At 55.2% G+C, this 21,297-nt stretch overlaps 1 protein-coding gene across 1 annotated transcript; it reads left to right on the top strand.

The window, feature by feature from the left end:
• The first annotated feature begins 11,230 nt into the window (after window positions 1–11,230).
• Window positions 11,231–17,612, top strand: AQP8 (aquaporin 8). The gene is made up of 6 exons (XM_059826568.1): window positions 11,231–11,277; window positions 11,521–12,036; window positions 14,286–14,412; window positions 15,239–15,453; window positions 17,073–17,207; window positions 17,570–17,612. The coding sequence occupies exons 1-6, from the start codon at window positions 11,231–11,233 to the stop codon at window positions 17,610–17,612; spliced, it is 1,083 nt and encodes a 360-aa protein (XP_059682551.1).
• Window positions 17,613–21,297: the final 3,685 nt, after the last annotated feature.

Genomic DNA, 21,297 nt, shown 5'->3' with positions numbered 1-21,297 from the left:
GAGAAAAATAATAAATGTTTAGTATTTATAATTTGACTAGTGTCTTACTCATTAGAAATTGCCTATTTATATCTGATTTAGTGACTACATTTTTCCTCTCCCACCAAATGCCTCACCAAGAGTATTTTTTTTAAAGCAGTTGCAAGCATAAGCAACCATTTTCGTACTGTATGTGACTTTCTGTACTGTAAGAATACCTGGCTTTGGAAATAGTTGACATGGGCTTGGACTGGAGATGTAGGGAAGGAGATTATTGAGATACCAGAAAAAGTAAACACTTCTTAGAAGTGACAGTCATAATTTCAGAGGAACAGAAATAGTAAAAGGAGATGGCCTTCCCTTCACTGCCCTCCTCTCTCTCAGTCACTGATTTTAGTCACTGGTAGCTACAGGCCACCTGCTGTTATGTTGGTGTGAAGCTGATTTCTTAAATGACAAGGCACAGAAATACAATATTTGGTTAATGCTCTGCTCAGTCTTTGCGAAGTGTTCACATAAACTCTCTGCCCCCAAAGGGAAGGGATGGACTGTGCAATTATGAAAGGAGCTCATAACCTTTGCTTCCTAGATAACAACATCAATGGTATGCTTATGCCTGCACCTTTTAGATGTTTGGGCTTATCTGTACCCCTTTTCTGTTAAGAGGCATGTGTGAGCTGTGTCTGCGTTAGTGTTGACCCTTTCTCTCTGCAGATGCAGGAGACCAGAGGGTATGTCCCGTTTTTCCACCATCAAAGTCCCTTCTTGAGCACAGCAGCTGTAACCAGGGGCTGCAGGGTTTGCCACTGGGTGGTTTCCCACGGCAGTTGCCTTCTGTCTCCATTGGGAAGTCGACTTGTCGATGAGCTCTTGGGAAGCAGGGGCAGCTAGCCTGCTGCGTTTAATGGCCTGCAGCTTCTGGGTTTTGCTGTCTGGTTTCACACTGTTGTTACTTGGAGTTTTTGAATATTTTTCATTCCTGCTGTGCAATTGCTCTGTCTGACCCTGACATGAATCCAAGGAGCTAAATTCAACAAGGTTCTATTAATCTGTCTTAATTAGACCTCTGAGTCCTCCAAACTTACTGCCTAGCTAAATATAGCATTTATGCCAGAGACCTGGAAGAAGAAAAAAACATCATGCATGCCTCCTTGCCCATCTTCAGTGTACAGTTTCTCCTGAGGTAACCTGCCTAGCTGTGTAAAGAGTAGATACTCAGCTGGCATAAAGAGGAATACCAGTATCCAACTGCTTTCTTGGTCTCTGCCTCTTCAGAAGGTCAGTGCGGAAAAACTCACCTCTAAAGATCTGGAACCTTAAGTTTGAGTAAAGACAACTCTCTGATAACCACCCGAAGACGAGAGTATCAGGGTCACGAGGGCAAAATGATATGGATAAAACTTCCTTTGAACCCCCCAGTGCAGATTTATAGCTGCCCTATTCAGAGCATAAAAACTGAAAAGGTTCCTACAGAACCACACGCTTGTCCTCCCTCTGTACCCTCCTGGTTTTGTTCAGGAGGCAGAGCCTGACAGCTAAAAGGGTTTGTCAGCTTCAATGTGACACTGACAAAATGGCAAGGGTCTCTGCCTAGGCTGGGATAGGGGCTTGAGAAAAGGTAGAACAACTCAAGAATCTCAGTCAGTTCTGCTATATTTGCAACATTTTTTTTCTCCTCTTTTGCTGTTAGTCATGATCAGTTGGAACAGCAGGTTTTTATCATGGATGTGCTGCCCAGGAAACCAGCCTAAGTTTTGGTGGGAAGACGGGTCTGATTCTACTGACTGAGCCACAGTCTAGTAAAAGTTTACTGCTCAGTTCTGCTAACATGGTTTCGTGCTGCCCAGAAGCTTGGTTATTGATATTGTAAGCACGGTTACTCTGAAAATATACTTAGCCATGATCTTTTTAACTTGTTTGCTAGTCCAGGCGTTGAGCCGTCTGAAATGGCGACGGCTTTATGACACATGATCTCTTCACTGACAGTTGGTTTGGACTGAGTGGTTGTTGGGTGTTGCTGGGTTTTGGTTGGTTTGTTTGTTTTCTTTGTTGTTGTTCTACATTTGAGGAGAAATGAAATAACTTGCTAAAAGAACTGCTATATTACAGCTGCATATTTAGGTTGTGATTCTGAGGTGCTTGTCTCGCCTTCATGCCCCTTCACCCCCACCCAGCCCTTTTCCTTTACCCAAAGACTATTTTCCCAAGTCTAAATCCTGGTAAGTCTTTTACTTGGATGCTGCCATCTCCAAACTGTTTTGGACTTCATCAGTACTGCATCTTGGATCATGATGTGGACCGTTAAGTTGCTTTTCTTGCTTTTAATGAGCTTATAGCATACGAGGGCCTCCCACCTACAGATGCTCTGACTCACATGAGAGCTTTGCTCCTGTGGGGTGTGTGCGCTGTCTTGCAAACTCATTTGCTAGATCAAAGACGAGATGTTTTGAAAGCTTGACTAGAGGTTGGGAACTTCATTGGTTTGTTTCCATTCTGAAGAAACAGTAAGGTGCTCCTGAGATGGGTAACAGTAAATGTTTGATTTCTTCCTCCTTCAGAGTGGACAGTGGCACTTGGGGAACGCGGTTGAGCTAAGACCTGTTGTTCCGTCTGCTGGTGCTGTATTTGAGATTCCTTTTGCTTCAGGTGAACTGACATAATGGAATTTGATGCTTTTATTTAATCAGCAGAATCGGTGGTTTTTGGGAGTGGGCTTATACCTGCTCTGTCCTTGCAGTGTGCATTAACCCTCTTGTAGAGGCGTTTCCATCATTTGGAAACGAGCCACGTTAAATGTGCATCCCTGCGGATGGCTGTCAGGGGATCCTGTTGGAGCAAAGCGTGGTGGTGACTGCTGTGCCATTGCCCTCCAGCCACCCGGAGTCGGATCTTGCCGCCCTTCCAGCCTCATCACATACCTAGCTGTCCTTGAATCTCGCTGTTGATCTCTCAAAATTCTCTTTCTAGTGTATATAAAAGCTAGTTCCTACTTTCCTGTGTGTTCATATAGATGCAATTTTCCTCCTTGTGGTTTATGGAGTAAGAACTTATTAATGGATGACTAACCTCTCTGTATTGGAGACTCCTCGGTACGGCTTTGACAAGATATCTGATTCTGCCTGCAGTACTCTTTGATGTTCTGCTCCTTGATCTCCGTCCGCAAACGACTCTGATCTGACTTGCTGGCATTAGCATTACCTATGTTGGGTGCTGCATAGGCACCCGGTGAGAGATGGTGTCTACCATGAAAAACCTCTTCATTTGAATTAATGTGCAAAAAGTATCTGAAATAGCTGAGTCAAAGGTGCTTAAATACGAAGGTGGGGGAAACGAGACAATGTGTAATGTCACAAATCTGCTCATAGCTAAGTTTGACAGGTTACCTGACAGTTAATATCTCTGTTAATAAGAATCGGGGATTAAAAAAACCCAAAACACCAACAAACCAAAAGCCCTATAACACCCTCTGCACTGCAGGAGTCTTCTTGTGCAGTGACTAACGCTTGCTCTGTGGCAACAAGACTATCCTGCTGATTTCTTCTGAATAAAATGAACGAATACATAGTAGCATAAAAGCCCTGTCTCTACTATCGTTTTAACTTTGGCAAGACCCCCTTTGAGAGCATATTCCTTGAGCCTCTTGTGACATGTTTTTATGAGTGAGAGCCAAGCTGAAGTCTTACCTCCTCTGGAAGAAACAAATGTGCTCCCTTTGAACTGGTCGGTATGTAAGATGCAACCACTGTTGCATTTTTCATATAAACGGGCCGTGAATGCAGCTCACTACAGGAGAAGGTCCTGTGCTCTATCAGTCTTTTTTGTTGTCTTATTTGTCATAGTTTCATCCTCTCTCTGTTTGGAAATTATGTCTCTGCTAGCATGAGGCAGATATTGGTGGAATTTCTGCTCATCAATTTCTATTTTAGGTCCTTGTCTAATTTGTTAATCTGAGGGATGCGCTGAAGAACGCAGCATAGGAGCAGAGCTGGTGCCATGGGATGAAAGGCACGATGGTGCCCCGTTCGATCTTCGTCTGACTGTCCACCTTGTAGCTGTAGCTACACGGTTCAGCATCCAGCTAGGAGAAGGGAAATCATTCTGCAAGAGCTCTTCCAACAGTCTCTTCCTGCTTAGTTGCCAGCAGTGGCAAAGAAAGTAGGTCACCTTGTGCTTCAGGGTTACAAGAGGATCAAAGGAATTTGTGGTACCTCAGGAGCTCATGGGGGGGAGGATGGGTGTGGGCAGTCTAGCTCTCATGATTACGCTAACTAAAATAAATCTTTCACCTCTCTTCAGGGAATATTTGGGTTTGGAGAGTGCCTGGTGCTGCTGAAACAATGCTACGTTGCTGGAAAGCCACTAGCTGAAAAGGACTGAGAAATGTTTTCTAGCCAGGAGAGAGGGCCTTTGCCTTCTGCTGCTGCTTGCTGTGCTTTGGGAGCCTCTGCTTGTTAGCGGTGGCTCCCTTGAGCTGCTTGGGGAATCTCTGCCTCTCTTTTCCCAGCCCAGCCTTTAGCCCGGGTTATTGGTACTGACAGTACAACGAAATTCATCCCTGCAAATGGTTTGTTTAAAGGAAAAAAAAAAAAAAATCATTTAAGCTTGAGTGAACTGCAAGGTGAGAGTTGGCTGCGTTGCCCCAGCCAGCCGACTGCGGTGCAGGAACTCCATCCTTCCCTCTGCAACCTCCTGCCCCGCCGGCAGCTTCCCCTGATGCTCAAAGGGGTTTGCCTGGCCCTGCCTGCAGGAGCTCGCCGGCTGCTGTCTGCGGTGGAGCTGCTGGCCGAAGGGGCTGAGAGCCAGACCTGGCTGGTGCCCGCCTCTAGATAAGGGCACTTCACTGTCACCTTTGCCACTGGGTGTGACGGGTGCGCTCGACCCCTTGACCAGAGTGGCGGTGGTTTGGTGCAGGCTCCGGAGGAGGTAAAGGCTTGAGCTGTAGCCGGGCCATGAACTCCTCTAGTTTCAATCTCTTCTCTGAAAACCCACAACAGAGCAGAGTGACACAGCGAGCATCGATGCATATGAGCTTGGAACACCCATCGTGCGATTAACCCGTGAATAGCGGGTGGCTTTTCCAAGGCTCATTTATCAAGGAACAAAGAAAGTTGTGGGTACACGGAGTCTCATGCATACCTTTCCCATCGCGTGTAATTTGACTACGAGCCAACCATTTTATCCCATAAATGTAACAGCCTCAGTGAGCCTTCTTTGAGCTCTCCCTGCTAGGCAGCGTGGCTGCATGGCGGCGATCTCCCCTTGAGCTGGGACATTTCTCAGGGTTCCTCCTCGAGGCAGAGACCTTTTAGCAACGGCAGATCTTTGGTAAGCGACTGATACGTGCATAACCTTGTAGTATGGCAACTCTGATTTTGCCTTGGTAACTTTGCATGCTGAATTGATGCTCATGAAACATTGCATAAACTTGCATATATAATCCTTTAGACTTAAACTGTTCTCCAAGTCTGAGACTAAGGTTGGACCTAGCCGCACCTAAGCTCCATCAGGAGTTTAGAAAGCAAGGGGGTCTGCTCTGAACCTCATGACTCACCGGGAGGGTCTTCCTTACCCCTCTCGTCTCCAGTCCCTCTGAATCATTCTAACTCGAGTGTAACTCAATTTTCCTTTGCGTGTTTTTCCATGCAGTAATTAATAGGGTGAGTCTTGCCATCAAACTTTGTTAAGTCGTACTTTCACAAAATTGTATTAAAACCACTTTTGCTAATAGCTTTGATGGTGATTCTTTAAGTGATCTAAATCGCTAGTTTGCGACAGATTGGCATAGTTGGCAGGATCCTAAATCAGGATTCACGACACTGGGATTTCTCATATTGGCCCTGAATTTAGCTCTGGTCTCCATGTCATAGCCACGCCTGTGTCATTTCGTTGGAGATCACTTAAAAGTACTTCAAATAGTTTCCTCTTTCCTACTGAATATAGGTTCTGTGTCTGTAAATGTAGTAGCAGCAGGAGATTCGATGTCATCAATAGGAAGAGCTCTGCCGCACGTCTATGGCGAGGAGCCTGTGATGTTGCTCCTCGCTATGGCTTGTGGAGCACCTGAAAAGCGGCATCTCCCCCCGTCCTCCCACTCTGTTTCGACTGCGGGGTGGGTAGTCAGGCTGTCCTTCCCGTGAGCCGTGCGTTCGGAGAGGGTGGGTGACGTGGGAGCTCCAGCGAGGACGACAGCCAGGCTGGTTGTGGCCCTGTGTGGGGCTTTGGAAGGAGACTGCCCCGGCAGCCCCAGGGTGTGGGGGGTGAAGGTCCTGCTGAAGGAGCTCTAGCAGCGAACGGGGTGGCAGGAAGGGGCAGCCAGAGGAGATGTGTCTGGTCGTACTTGCCCTTCTTGAAGCAAGATGCTGTTAATCCTCTTTGCTCCTCCGTGTGGCTGTGGCTGCGAAGCACTTGCACAATGAGGATGCTGAGTCCCGTTGCCATGGCAAATTGAGGGAGTCGGAGCACGTGGTCCTTGCCGGCCTTTGAGATGCCTGTCACAAATTGTTCCCGACAGGTACAAGAAAATCCTCGTATCTGCTCCATGCCGAGTTCCAGATGTTGATCCTCGCTCTGTCCGAGCTTCAGCCACAGTTTAGGTGATTACACTTTACTGTGCCTGTCTTCCAGCCAAGTGACCCATGCCTGAGCATCGCCTGCTCACTCTTAAAAGATGGAGAAGTCCCCTTCTAGAAAATTAAATTATTTAGCTTCTTACAGGGATTATCCATCTCTAGGAACTGAATGAAAAGCAGTTGTTAGCTTAGCACATAGCATTTCAAGCTTTTCTGCAGTTACCAGTGCCTCACTTCATACTTACAAGATTTTTCAGGTCTCTGTGCTGCTGGGGCACGGGGAAAGGCGGTTATTGAGGACAGAAACACTCTGTTGTGGTCGGCCTTACGGGACAATCGTGGGGAGCCAGGTATTAGGTAATTGCAGGGAAGAGGTGCACGTGTGTATGCTGCATGGGACCAGGAGCATCCATCCCTTCTCTGAGAGCTTGGTGGATTTTAATGTTAAATACCAGAATTAAGGTCTAAGTGTGGCTTCACCCTATGGGTTATTTTCCCTTCGCAAACCCCAGTCTACTCTGTGAATGCAGAATTCCAACAGACAACGGTAAGTCTGTATTAAGAACCCTTGGAAATTTCCATCTGCACTCAAGCTTTACGGCAGCAGTTTGAAGTGAAACTATTATGCAAGGTAGGCTCTATAGATGGGCAGAGGTCAGCTAACCTGTGTTACTGCTACGAGCTGCAAAAGATCGGCAAGTTCCCATTCAGTAACAGTTGTGTAATCATTACGACTGTCAGTCTCCAAGATAAATACTGTAAAGATAAGGCAGTGTCAAGTGAGTTGCCTTTGCCTTCTTTATGGCTTTTTAAAAGAGCTGACCATGGATGCTGGCTATGCCGGGGTCTTTCCTTGCCACAACACCATTGTGCAGCTCCGAAATACTTTGTTGTATCTTTTTTATAGACACGCAGTTGGAAGTCTGTCCTAAAAAATGTACCTGCACTGATTCAAGAGAGACTCCACGCGTGCTCAAGGCCTGCACTTAAGCACTGTTAAATGTTAATGGAACTTGAGCATGTTCTTAAGTGTCCGCTGAAGTGCTTTCTTGAATTTGGGCGGTTGAGTTTGGGTGTGATGGTTCGTATAGAAAAGCAAAGGGAAGGTTGCAGATCTGCAGATGAAGCAGGGAGAAACGGAATGAAACGTGGGGGGGAGCTGGATAAAGGTGTTCTGACTTTTCTCTCCAGGGCGATGGACATGGGAAACGTTCTCTGCAGTTCCTAAAAAGGATTTTTCGAAGCTGTTGCTTGTTTTGTACCACCATTTCCTCTACTAATTGACACAGTTGCTGTTGTCACTTATTTAACAAATCGGTGCAAGCACAAACAAGGACAAAAATAAATGTCTGCTAATATGAACAGATTTATCTGTTCTCATCCCCACGCCTTTTCCCACGAGCGTAGTTTCTATCAAGCTTACTGAGCAAACCTCAGTGCCAAGTATTTCATCTAATTTGTGAGGGGCAAAGGGTGCTAAGAGCAGGGGGGGGTTTCTTTGCACGTTGGTGGCATCTCTAAACAAAAGACAGATGCTGGAGTGGCCTCTTCTCAGAATGACATAGAAATGTTGGATGGAGGTGTCGCTTAAACTGGGTCTGTGGCAATCACTTATTACATGTTTGGAAAACGCATTATGCTCAAGAGTTGTAAGCTCAGGAAAGTCACCGTTCGGGGTAAACATAAGAGAAATCCAACACCACCTCTGCCAATTCGTGATGATAAATATAGATCATGCGTATTGCTGCCGTAAACCTTTGACTGCATGGGAGAGTCCAGGCAGCCCCGGGCGTGCTGAGATGACGCTGTTCCCTTCCAGCCTCGGTGGACCTCTGAGCCCAGAGCTCTTTTCTTCGCCTGCCCTTGCCTTGCCGGTGGTGTGACCTCCTGACCACGCTGAACAACCCTACCTCCCTTTGTCTTGCACGCTCTTCTGGCACTTCTCAGTGTGGCACGGCTGAAAACTTCGGATAATTCCTCCATGGCTAGTTTGTCTTTTGCCCGCCTGCCCTCCCACGCTGCCAGGTCCGGTGCTGCCCCTTTGCTGGTGCTGCTGCACGGACCCAGAGATGACTTGAGGACAAGCCAAGTGATTGCTCGCCCTTGCTTGTCCGTCAGGAGGTTCGGGTAGGATTTATGCGCTTGGGAGCGCTTTAGAAGGTGTAGCTGAGAGGTGCTGAAAAAATCATCCTTATTTTATTGTTATGGTTTTGTCCCTGTTTTTAAGGTTAACTTGAATTGCATACGGGGAGTGTTATTTTCCCTTGTAACCGTCCTTACGCCGAGGCAGCGGTTAGAGAACAGCAGCGTTCCCTGGACCCCAGGAAGAAAGACAAGAAACTGCCAAGTGAACTGTTCAGTTAGTGGCACATCAGTCGTGGCCCTGCAAAAAACATTTCCTTTTCCCTAATCTTCCAAAAGAAATCAGCCAGGGTTTTGCACAGTGCTGAAATTTCCCAATCCGGTTTCCTCCATCAATCTTTCCGTCAGTCCTGCGTGGCAGACACGGGATGCCTGGGCAGTGCTGCTAGCAGTTGGTGCGGAGCCGCTCGGCTGGGGCTCCTACCGACGGGGGGAACGTGTTCGCTCAAGATCACGCTTCTGTTTTGTTGTTTCAGTCCTATGCTTAGTAATAATTAATTCCTTTGTTGCCTGAACGCAGAGCATTTCCCCGAGAAGGCTCAGGCAAACACCCCTGCTCCCTGAACAATAATGGTAAATGTTTAAAAGCCAAGGACGCGGAGTTAATCTTCACTTTTGGGCTGTGACTTTCCAGTGCTCCGCTGGGAGACATCTGCAGCAGCCCACGTGGCCGCGGTCCAGGCGTGATGGCATTGCCATCGACGGTGTTCCTGTGCCGTGTACGTGGCAGCAGTGTCTGGAAGGGGCCGTTTTGCTGCTTCCACCCTGGCCGAGGAGCGGGGACTGGCTCCCGGGGCTTGCCCGCGCTGCCGGCCAGCTGGGGCTCAGCCGCCTGCCGGTGCACCGACGCGATGCCCGCATCGCTTGCGCCGCGCTTTGAGAGCTGCTGGTAAGAAGCACCAGATGAATTCTGGATAGGTGTTACGTTTATCTCTCATAATAAACAGCTCAAAAAATAAATGAAATCTGGGTTCCTTTTGCCCGAGGTAAAATCCCCCTCAACAAAACCCTCGTCCCGTTGCGCTGGGAGGCGTGGTGGCTGATGAATTCGGTGTACTTGTTGGAAACCTGCTCGAGGTCACCGTGCTCTGCGAGCTGATGAGACTGTCAAGGATTTTCCTGTTCCACAGGTCCACGCAGGGGCTTCGGAGAGGAGCCCCACAGACCAGCCAACCCCACCGCTCACTCTCCATGTTCCAGTGATTTCTATAACCTGCTGCCAAGACCTTTTGTCTGTAGGAAACAAGCTCTCGGGAGGGGACGTGACTTGACGGAGGCTCATTTAGAGGTGCCTGAACTGGGATTCCTTCGTAGCTCTGGCCTGACCCTCATCTGGCCTGTGGCCAGCAGCAGCCCTCCCTGGGGACAGGCAAGTGGAAATTTCCTTCCCATCCCCAGTGTCTTGTGAAAACATCATAAAACATCCGTGGCGTTCTTTACCCTTGCTTACGAGAGGAAAAAAAATATCTATAAACCCCAATCCTCAATTGCCCACTACAAACATGAAACGCCGCAGGCGATTGCTCAAGGAGACGCAACGCCGCGGCGGGTGGGTTGCATCCCCGCTCAGACGGCGGGCGTGTTCCTGCTGCTCGGTGCAAGCTGCGCTGCGCTGCAGAGACCCGAGCATCTGCATCGCCGGGGCGATTTCTGCTGTGCCCATCGCGGCACGGGCGGCGCAGTGCTGCCAGCGTCCCCTGCCAGGGCTGCAGCCCCACGGCCTCTGCTGCGGCTTGAATCTGGCTTTCTGGGCGGTGATCCCTTATGGGGTGCGGTGGGCGTTTAGGGAGGTTTTGGTTTAGGTATCGGATCAATGACAGCTTTCGAAGCTGCCGGTGGATCCCTAGGTGCCCTCGCCAGCAATCGTTCAGCTGAGAGCAGAGTGAGGGGGGTACAGACCGTCAGAGCTGGCTGATCCTGCTTCAGGAGCTCGGGGCGGGATGGGGGCTGAGCTTTAGAGGAATCGGCTGTGACTGTGGTTTCGGCAGGCTCCTTTGGTAACTGGCGGCAAATCGGTCGCTTTACCTGCTCTCTGGGGTCTGTAGGAAGAGATTCAGCGATAGGTCTCTCTGCACTGATGCTATCTTTAATGATTTAGAGCCCCTTAAGTGTTACTGTAGTAACCCAAAGTAAATTCCATGCTTGCCACGCACAAAGGTACCCGTGTCCCGCAGTTTTTGAAGAAGGCGCCTGCCCTCCACGCCTAACCCCAGACACTGCTCCGAGTCCTGGGCTGGCTCCAAGGGGCTTCGGTTTGCCCCCCCGCGTGTCAGAGCGGCGACTCTGGATGCGCTTTCCCCAGGTGCAGCCTTCCCCCTTGCTCCCCGTGCATCCCCTTCCGCACCCGTCTCGGGTGCACGCTTGCACCGTGCCGGGAAGGGCTCTGGTCTCTTGCGTTACACCTGGGCTTAGGCCTAATTACAGAGAGCTAAGCCTTGGCCAGGAGTGATTTTTCACAAGGAGTGGTTTTCTCCCTCCCCAGAGCTCCGTAAACCATTTCCCAGAGCGCTGCTGGATCCGTGCATGCCCCCGTCCATGCGATGTTGCGGTGCTTCGGGCACGTGCTACCTCTTGGCAGCACAAGCAGGTAAAAGCCGCCCGGTGAAGCAAGCCAGCTGGGCTGCGCACAGGTGCCGGCACTCCGGGTATCCACACGAAAGGACTCACATCCTGAGTCTTGGCAGAAAACCCTAAAACAACAACGACAACAAAAATATGCAGGGAAAAAAAACCCGCAAAGCCTTGAACCAAGGGACGGCAGTGATAAAGAGCTTTTATATTCCTGGGGGCTGGCCTATCGCCTTTTATTGCCCTTTTTTTTTTTTTTTAGCAATGCAAATCCAATCTGTTTTTTAGAGCCTCCCATCCACTACCTCTTCATACCGGTGAAGGGGGGCCTGCCAGCCTTTCGGCGGGACAAGCAGGGTGCTCCTCGAGGGTCCTCGTCCCTGCGCCAGGACCCCTCGGAGACCGGAGCGGGCAGCCTGCGCCTCCAGTTTCTCAAGCCCTCTGCTCCGCAGCATCTCCTCGCTCGTGCCCGCGGGACCGGCTGCCACCGGGGCTCTGCCCGCTTTCTTCCAGCCCCGCTCACGGCCGCTGCCCAGCGCGGTCACCCCCCTGCGAAGGAGGCGATGGTCGACATCGACGTCAAGTCCAAGCCCTCGCGGCCTCACTGGTACGAGCGCTACGTCCAGCCCTGCGTGGCCGAGCTGCTGGGCAGCGCGCTCTTCATCTTCGTCGGCTGCCTCTCCGTGGTGGAGGATGCGGAGGGCACGGGGAGGCTGCAGCCCGCCCTGGCGCACGGGCTGGCCCTGGGGCTCACCATCGCCATCCTGGGAGACATCAGGTAAGGGGGGGCCGGCACCTGGGGCCGCACGTGCTCCCCCCGCCACCTCCTCTGCACCCCCTCGCCGGGGCGGCACGGTCCCTGGGGCAGCACCCGCGCCGTCTCCCTGCGTGGGCAGGAGGAGATGCTCGTGTCTCCCCACACGCAGCCTTTAGGATCTTTCCTGCCCAAATATTGGAGACCGCGGCAACGCTGCAGTGCCAGCGAGCCGCTCGGTGACCGGCCTGGCTGCTGAGGCGGTGGCTGTCCGTAACGCCTTGGGTTTGGGGGAGCCCGCCTGGCTTTTGATTGCAACGTTTTGGTTTTAGCCCCTTTTAATGAAAATGGTTAAAGCTGAAACAAAAGCATTGCACTGGAGAGCTGAGACATTGCCCTTTAAAAGGATGTCAGAGTGAAACATTTTGACCTGCGCATGCTGCTCCCCTGTGTATTTTCAGGTGAAAAATTTGGATTCCACTTACAAACGGTTTCAATTCCTCAAAAGCAACATTTAGACAAACCTGCTTGTTGACAATGGTGTCGTTTAACGCTAAGATACAGATTTATCCCGAAGGCAGAAGCTGGAACAGTCCCTGTGGAGTTTCATTCCCTTCTCTCCGGTCGGCTCAGCGCAGCCCAGGGTCGGGGTGGCTCCGGGCTGGGACACAAACCTCCCCTGGCCGGGGAGGGTGGGTGGCTCGGCCGGGCTTGCGTGCGAGCCCTGGAGTTCAGAGAAAACTGACTGATAATTTATCAGTGCCTAATTAGGAGGGATAACGCTGCGGGGTGAGGCTTGTGCAATCGGGACTCGGTGACCCGGGGTGCGTGTGGCGGCGGAGCCGAGCCGGACGCCCGCTGCACCCCGAGCCCTCGGCACAGTGAAGCCACGGACCAGGGGAGCAGCACGGGGGGGCTTCGTGGTGCAGAGGTGTCTCGGGGCTCCTGGGGGTCCCCTGTTAGCTCCGAAGCCGGGAGGAGCCGGCTCAGGGTCCTGTGCAGGGAGATGTTTTAGCCTAAAGTCAGGTTTTTAGAGATTTGTGTCCAGAGGGGCTGGGGAGGAGCCTGGCTCGGGATGCGTGCTCGCTGGCCAGGCTGCGGTCCGCGCCGCGGGCAGGTGGGTGCTCCGGCTGGGGTTTATTTGCAGACAGGTCCTCCTTTAGCTCCCAGGCTCCCGCCCTTCCCAGAGGCATCTGCAGGCAGAGCCCTGTCCAGCCGAGACGTTTGCCAGCCTAAACAGCACAACTTCTTGCTCTCATATGACGGGTCTTTAATTACAGCTGAAGAGTAAGATGTAATTATAGTTCCTAGACACTCTGACTCATTGCCTTCACCAGCAATTATTATTAGGGCTGATTGGTTATGAAACTTGTTCATTAACGCGTGTCCCGTGGTAATCTGTTTTAATTAGAAGGTATCTGAGTTTGTCTTGCACATGGTCTTCAAGATGAATGATTTAGGTTCTGCAACGAGGTGAGCGCGGGCTGCTGCCAGCCCTTCCCGGGGCCGTGGTGGGCAGCAGGCAGGGATGCGGGGAGACCTGTGTGCCTTTGCGTTTGCATCGAGAACAGGGAGATAAACCCTGAAAATCCCAGCAGAGTCCAGCAGCGCTGGTGTGGCCGGGAGGCGGCCTCGGCCCTGCCCGACACCGCTTGTCCCGTTCCCTGGGTACCAGCTCTGTCAGCCCCTCTCCTTCCCCCAGCGGCAGCGATGGCCGCATCCGTACGGAAAGGGCAATGACTTTCCTCCCTCAGCCTTTGCCCCCGGAGGAGCTGCTCCAGAGAGCGCTGGTGGCCGGGCTGTGCTGCTGCCACAGGCAAAGCTCTTGCTGGGGGGGGGCCAGCAGCGTAACCCCCCCCGGACCAGGGCCTTGGGCACGGCTGCAGTGCGCCCCACAGCCTGCAGCACCCTGCAACGCCGGGAGAGACCCCTTCTCCCCGCACCTCCCCCGGCAGTGCTGTGGCAGCTCCTTGGAAGATCCTGGGGGGCTCCGGAGACGCAGCCCCAAACCCTGTCCCTCAGGCTGCGCGGCGGCAGCTCCTGCCCCTGCCAGCACTGCAGAGGGGTTGGGTATCCAGCGTGAAGGTGCTGCAAGCGGTAACTGCAGAGAAAGCAAAGGGCCGGATTCTGCCCTTCTGCAGTGCATAGCACCTTCTCACGGGAAGGACTGAAAAAGCATTTGCGGCTCTATGGCGAGCGCAGCGCTCCAGCCCTCGGGAGTGAACCCCGAGCTGGGGGCGAACCCCACGCTGATGCTCCTCTCTCCTGCGCAGCGGAGGCCACTTCAACCCCGCCGTGTCCCTGGGCGTGTGGCTGGTCGGTGGGCTGAACATCACGATGCTCATTCCCTACTGGGTCTCCCAGCTCTGCGGAGGGATGATAGGAGCCGGCCTGGCAAAGGTACGGACACCCCCGGGGACTCTCTTTAACCAGGGCTAACGCTGGGGTGCAGGGGCTGCCCCCCGCTCTGCCAACCTGCTGCCCAGCCCTGGGGTCTCCAGCAGCAGCGTGCCTGATGGGAAAGGCGAGGGGGACTCGGTGCATCAGTTCTGCATGTAATTAAGAGCGACGACTTCTCGCAAGGCGACACGGCTCAGAGGCTCGCTGCGTGGGCACGGGGCTCGTCTGGCGCTCGGGGCCGGGGCACCCGGTTCCTCCTCCCGGGTCTTTCACAGTCTGACTGCAGGACTCGGACATCTCGCCCCCGCCAGTGCCACGCAGACGTGGGGTGCCGCCTCTGCACGGCGCTCTGGGGCCCGGCTAATTAATGCTCGATGCAGCCGTTCTCCAGAGGTTTGCTGTGGCGTGCTAATTAGGCACAGAACGATGCACGGTACCTCTGCATCTCCAGCCATTTTCGCGCACGGTGCTTGTCTGTGCTTCTACTTACGGCACTGTGCTGTAAGGTTAATTTATGTTTGGCGCTGCCCGTTCCCAGCGTCCAGGCACCCCGCACCCAGCAGCAAACCCCTGGGCAACTGGGTGAGGCTCATCCCGCCGGGAGAACGGTGGCTGGCTCATTATCTCAGGAGACACTAAGAGCCTTTGCTAATGAGTTTATATTTGCCAGGCGCTTAGGGCTGGCTTTCAGGAGGAAAGTGATGAGATTAGCTCCTCTTTAACCTGATGCTACGTCTGCCCACGCTGTCCTGACAGTGAGCACATATGCCCGTTAAAGCGCACAATATGGAGTGTGGAGGGCACAAACAGGGCTCCCCCTGCGCAGGCCGTGGCAGCGAGCGAGCGGTACGCGAACGCCAGCGGAGGAGCCTTCAGCAGCATCGCAGCCGACGAGCAGATCCCCTCCGTCCTTGTGGGCGAGATCGTCATGACCACCTTCCTGGTCCTCGTGGTCTGCATGGGCGCCGTCAATGGGAAGACCGAGACCCCACTGGCGCCTTTCTGCATCGGCTTCACGGTCACGGTCGACATCCTGGCAGGGTGAGCTCACGAGTCCTCTCCCCGGGCGCGTTCCTACCGGCCCGTCGGTGCCATCTGCTCTGGCAGCCACTGTCACTGGGCAGGGTGCCTCGAGCAGAGGGTCAGGATGGGACCATGGGCTGCGGGGATGGAGCTGGTGCTCAGAGCTCCCTGCGGTGCTGGCTGAGCAGAGCCCGGGGGGCTCCCCGCACCGGCGCTTCCCCGCTGCCTCCCTGGCCGGCGCTGCGGCTGCTGCATCCCGCACCAGGGAGGGGAGAGTGCCCGGGCCAGGGATGGGGTGGGGTGAGATGGGGTAGGATGGGATGGGATGAGATGGGGTGGGGTGGGATGAGGTGGGATGAGATGGGGTGGGATGGGATGAGGTGGGGTGGGATAGGATGGGATGACATGAGGTGGGGTGGGATAGGATGGGATGACGTGAGGTGGGGTGGGATAGGATGGGATGACGTGAGGTGGGGTGGGATAGGATGGGATGACGTGAGATGGGGTGCGATAGGATGGGATGACATGAGGTGGGGTGGGATAGGATGGGGTGGGATGAGATGAGGTGGATGGGATGGGATGACGTGAGGTGGGGTGGGATGGAATGGGATGGGATGAGATGGGGTGGAGTGGGATAGGATGGGATGATGTGAGGTGGGGTGGGATAGGATGGGGTGGGATGAGATGGGGTGGGATGGCATGTGCCCCCTCGCAGCACAGCACGGGACTCGCTGGCTGGGGCAACTGAGGAGAGCCGAGCACGTTGCAGAGGCTGGCGAATGAGCCCACTGGCCCCCCTGACGCTTTTGGGGAGAGCTGTGGGGCGCAGCCCGGCCGGGTGCGGGAGAGGCCGGCGGCTCGAGCCCAACGCGTGGCACTTGAGCCAGAACAGCCTTTACAAGTACCTGTTACAGGCTGATAAAACCGAAGGGCCGCACGGGCGGTGTTTGTCATAGGAAGCCCTGAGCAAACAGGATAGGGTTTATCTGGAGCCGTTCCTCGCCGCCTGTCCTCACGGCTGCTGGAAACGCTGCCAAGCTCAGCCTCGGTGCAGGCAGGCGTTTCGGGCGAGCAGCCTGGGTCTTGTGCCACTGCAATCAGATAACGAGTGCACGCAATTATGAATGTTAATGGGTTGTTTAGTTAAGGCAGTGCCCCCTCTAGCGGGACTCAGAGCTCTTATTTAAACACTGCACAAACCTCGTCTGCAAATATTTATCTGTTGCAGTTTTCTCTAATCTGTAAACGCTATTGTCTCTCCTGGCCTGCTCCGCTACCTACGCGTGATGCAGAGCTTTCCCTGTTTAAAAGCCTGGCTCCCGGTAAGCCCCAAATTAGACTCGGCACTCCTGCTTCCACCCCGCACGCCGGGTTTTCCCCAATAGCTTGCAAACGCTCATGAGCAAAGGCAGGTGCCCACCGGCGAGCAGCCGCCGCGGGGCTGTCGGGGCCGGGCTGGTCCCTGCGCAGCTAGGACGGGGCCAGACCCCCAGCGAGGAGCCCCGGGAGGGGTACGCTGCTGCCCCTCGCCCAGCACCCCCTCCTCGCCCCGTGCATTGCCCTGTCCATGCGATGAGGAAGACGGGTGCTGCTTCGTGTCCCGCAGGGCTGATGCAGCCGGTTTGTTCCTCTTTCAGAGGCGGCGTGTCCGGAGCCTGCATGAATCCTGCCAGAGCCTTTGGGCCAGCTCTGGTAGCAAACTACTGGGACTATCACTGGGTTTACTGGGTAGGGCCCATGGTCGCTGCCCTCCTCGTTGGCGTGCTGGTGAGGTAGGTGATGCCCACAGCGGTAAGGAGAGTGGGGCCGTGCAGGCTGACCCCCCTTTCCCACCCAGCTCTGCCCTGCGCGCTGCCCGGCTGCTTCCCTGCTCCCTGGGACAAGGCTGCAAGCAGCCGCTTTTCCAGAGTTGTCCAAGGGCTGGAGACTCCCTTCCCTTCCTCCCATGAGGACAGGGCAACAGCAAAGATCCAACCGGTCTCCAAATCCACGTATTTGCTCCTTCCGTGTCTTCTTGTGGGGAGAATCCAGGCCCGGGCTGGCGCTGGGCTGTTGCTGTCGCTGGGTTTCTGTTGCACGCTTGCAATGGTGAAAACACTAACGCCGAGTTTCTCTCTCTTTTACCTCCCCAAAGGCTCCTAATCGGCGACCGGACCACCCGCCTGCTCCTGAAGTGATGCCAGGCACGGGGCCGTGTGCGTGCCACTGTCGCTGACCTGCCGCAGGCGGCCGGTGTGGCTCAGCACAGCCGGCACGAATCCCCCCGCCCCTCGCCATCCCACCTCCCCTCTGCATCTCCCAGGCAGCCCGCGCTCGGGAGATAGTTCACTTGACGTTGCAGGGACGATGGAAAGCAGCGCAGCAGAACCAGGCAGCCCTGTGCTGGCGGCAGGGCCGGGCAGCACCGCTCCCACCCCGGTCCCCAGGCCTCTGCCAGCCCCTGCCGTGGCTGCGGGACCGGCTCGCCAGGAGCATCCTCTGACCCGCACCAGTGCCCAGGAGGTCCCGGCCTCCCCCGGCGTCTGCCGTGCACGGCTTCCCTCCCACCAGGGCTGTGCCTGGGCATCTGCGGTGCCGGGGAGCCCTGTGCCCTCCGGCATGGGCACCACTGCCCCACGCTCAGGGGGTCCGATGTGTGTGGCTGTGGCCGGCAGCCCGGTGCTGGGCTGCTCTCCAGGACCCTCTCCAGCTCTCCGAGGCCAGCGGTGAGAGCTGCCAGTTCCCAAACACCCTGTGAGGAGCCTGCCGTAATCCTGCTAAGGTGGCGAGAAGCAACGTCAAGCAGCCGTGCCTGGGGACCATGCGGCATCGCTCACCAGCGCTGACACTAATTGCTTTCTAACTTCTTCAAGACAATATTAACTCCGGGGCCCGATGCAGCTAGCTCCCTCTGCCCTGGCACACGCCTGCAGGAGCTCCCCAGCCCTGAACGCGGCGGTGGGTGCTGCGAGGCTCCGTGCCCTGCCCTGTGCTGGCTCCTGCATTGGTCTCCCATTCGAGCATCTCCATCAACTCCCTTCTCTGCATCCAGCCCGCGGGGAGCCCATGCTCCAGCATGGCAGGATGCTCCTCCATGGGATCCCGCTCTCCAGCTTGTGCCATGGGTCGGCTCCTGTCCCTCGCACGGGTCCAGGATGAGGCCAAGCGGCTCTTGCCTGTGGCCTGCCCCACAGAGGCTCCCATGTAGGAGGGTGACGGGAGAAGGGAGCTTTGGTGGCAGTCCGATTTCTGGCCCCTCTCAGCTCAGGAGGGCAGGGGGTGAAGGACCAGCTGAGAGCTCGGGGTGGGTCTGTCCCTCCCCTGCCAAAGGACGAGTGCTGGGGGGCGAGGGGAGGGGGCAGCCTTGGCAGAGGGAGCTGCTGCCATAAGCAGGAGGAGTCGGCAGAAGGAGAGTGATGGAGCTGTGTGGGCACGGGGAGAGGAGCCAGCGCAGCAGCTTTACATCAGCTGAGTATCCGTCCCCTACGGCAGCTCTGCCCGGACTCATTGTGCGGACTCCCCAGCCTCCCCCGTGGTGGGGGGCTCATGGGGACCCCCTCCCCACCGCTCAGAGGGCTTGTTGGGTGGTAAACTGGCACATGAGTCTTGTTGCGAATACTCCCAGCCTCAGCAGGGAACCCCTCAAGTTGCCTGGCTTGAGTCACTCCTCATTTTGCAGACTTTTAACTTGGGAACTGGCTGTTGCTTTCCCAGACCCTGCACGCGTGGCTCCGCGGTGCTCCTGGGGAAGGGGCTGTGCTGGGAGCCCTGTGCCCCCCGCAGCGGGGCACCAGTCTGGATGCGGGGCTGCAGCGCAGGGGGAGAAGGGAGTGGGACAGAGCCAGGACGCTGTAAGTGGGAGCAATAGCATCCTCCCAGGGCCAGGACCAGCGTGCTGGGCTCCGGCTGCCGGCAGGTCCGGAGGAAACCCCTGGGCAAAGCAAGTGCTTCCTACCCCTCCTCCTGGGCTGCTCCACGCAGAGGCAGAAGAGCTGTTGCTGTGGCAGGGAGGACATTCCCAGCTTTCTGATGTCCCCGTGGGGCTGGCAGAGACCTGCACAATGTCACCTCTCTATTTTCAGCTTGCTTTCTTTTTTTCCCAGCCCAGGAGGTGACCCACACATCATGCACACATGCACAAAGATGTATTCTTTTTTAGAAAGGGACAAGGCTGTAGAGATGCTGAAGTGAGGAAACGCCAGAATTAAAGCATCCCTGACTCGGGGCGTGCGTGTTTGCCTGCATCCCTTCCCGCAGGCAGCTCTCCCGGGGCTGGGCAGGGGGACGCGGTACCCCGCGGTGGGCACCCCAGGTGAGCCAGGGCACAGGCAGCTGCTCATTCCGGAAGGAAAATGATGTAACCCACAGAAGGAGACAAATAGCATGAAGATGTCACTAGGACAGTTGTCATGGCAACGCCACAAAAAATGCCAAACCAAGCAAGGAGTAAAGTCACTGCTTCCTCCCCGGAGGGAGCCTGGGGGGCACCGGAGCGGGTGCTGGTGGGAGCTCGGGGCCATGGGGAGCCACCGCGGGGGCCCCGACCTGCCCCGGCCCCTGCTCGGGGCGCAGACCTCCACAACAGGCACCCACCTTCCCCTTTCAAAAGGAAGCACGGCCCTGCGACGCCGCAGGAAACACGCTTATGGCTGCAGCTGCCCCCGCACGGGGCCACCCCCTCCTGCACCCCAGCCCTCTCCTGCACCCCAGCTCCAGGACCCTTCTCCCGCGGGTGCAGGCGAGGGGGGCTGAGGGCCGCGGTCCCACTGGGGCAGTGACGCTGCTGACCGCTGCTCGTGGTCCCGGGGCGCAGGCGAGGGGGCAGGAGGTGGGGATGGCCCATGCACGGCCGCGTGCGCTTCCCTCATTTGCTGTTGATGTGTTCAGTACATTCATTTTTAATTCGTCAGGGTGACTTTTAATAAAGCATCTGTAATACCGCATTGTTTTTCCCTGAGTATTATTAAAAAGCTTAATTTATGCTAATTAAATACCAATTAACTTCCAAGCACTTAATGTGCTTTAAGGATATAAAATACGTCTCATTCCCATTCAATTAAATTTGCATCGGGCCTGGCCACGGGTCTGCACCGTGTTTTTATCGGCACATGGATCTGCCGCAGAGCCGGGACACTGCCTGGTGTTTTCCAGCTCCTTCGCATCCATTGGGATGGAGATGCCACTCGGGAGCAGGCCAGGCGTGGGGCAAGCGTGGGGCACCGATGCTGCGGGCACCTGTACCTAACGGGGCAGTAACTGCAGTGGTTTGGGGCTGGTGAGGACACGGACGCCCGCAGCCCTGGGCGGTGAGGAGCCCGGGGGGAGCCCAGGGCATCGCCTGGTCCACAGGAGCCGCCGAATGCTGCGGACATCGTGCATGTGCTCGCCCGGGTGCTATCGGCCGTGGCTGGTGCCAGTGCTTTGAGGACACAGGGGAAAAAATCAGGGTGTGCTCTGGGAGCAGTATCAGAAGGGTGTTTGTCTGTCCCTGCGTCTGCCCGAGCCCCTCCTGCCCTCACACTGCAGCTCTTTCACTCTGGATAAATACCCTGGTTAAACATTGACCGGGGGAAGAAAGCCACGCTGCCGCCTGCGGTCGGGTTCCCGGTGCCAGCCCACCCGCGGGGAACAGCCACGTGTTTGTCCAAGACCCGCCGAAGCCCCGAGCGCCGAGGGACGGACACGGAGCCCGGCTGCTCGCTCGTGGCCCACGTCCAGCAGCAGAGGAGCCCGGACCTCGGCTCGGGGCCCCGATTCGAGCCGGGCCCCTGCCCAGCCTGTGTGACCCCCCCGGCCACGCAGGAGCTCTCGCCGTGTTTTACACCTTGCTCCAAACCCCACGCCCTGCGCCCCGACCCGCGGCCGATGATCCCGGTCCCCGGC

Source organism: Gavia stellata, chromosome 18 (genome assembly GCF_030936135.1).
Source record: "Gavia stellata isolate bGavSte3 chromosome 18, bGavSte3.hap2, whole genome shotgun sequence".
In the NCBI taxonomy this organism is placed as follows: domain Eukaryota; kingdom Metazoa; phylum Chordata; class Aves; order Gaviiformes; family Gaviidae; genus Gavia; species Gavia stellata.
This window is presented reverse-complemented; position numbering and strand designations above follow the sequence as displayed.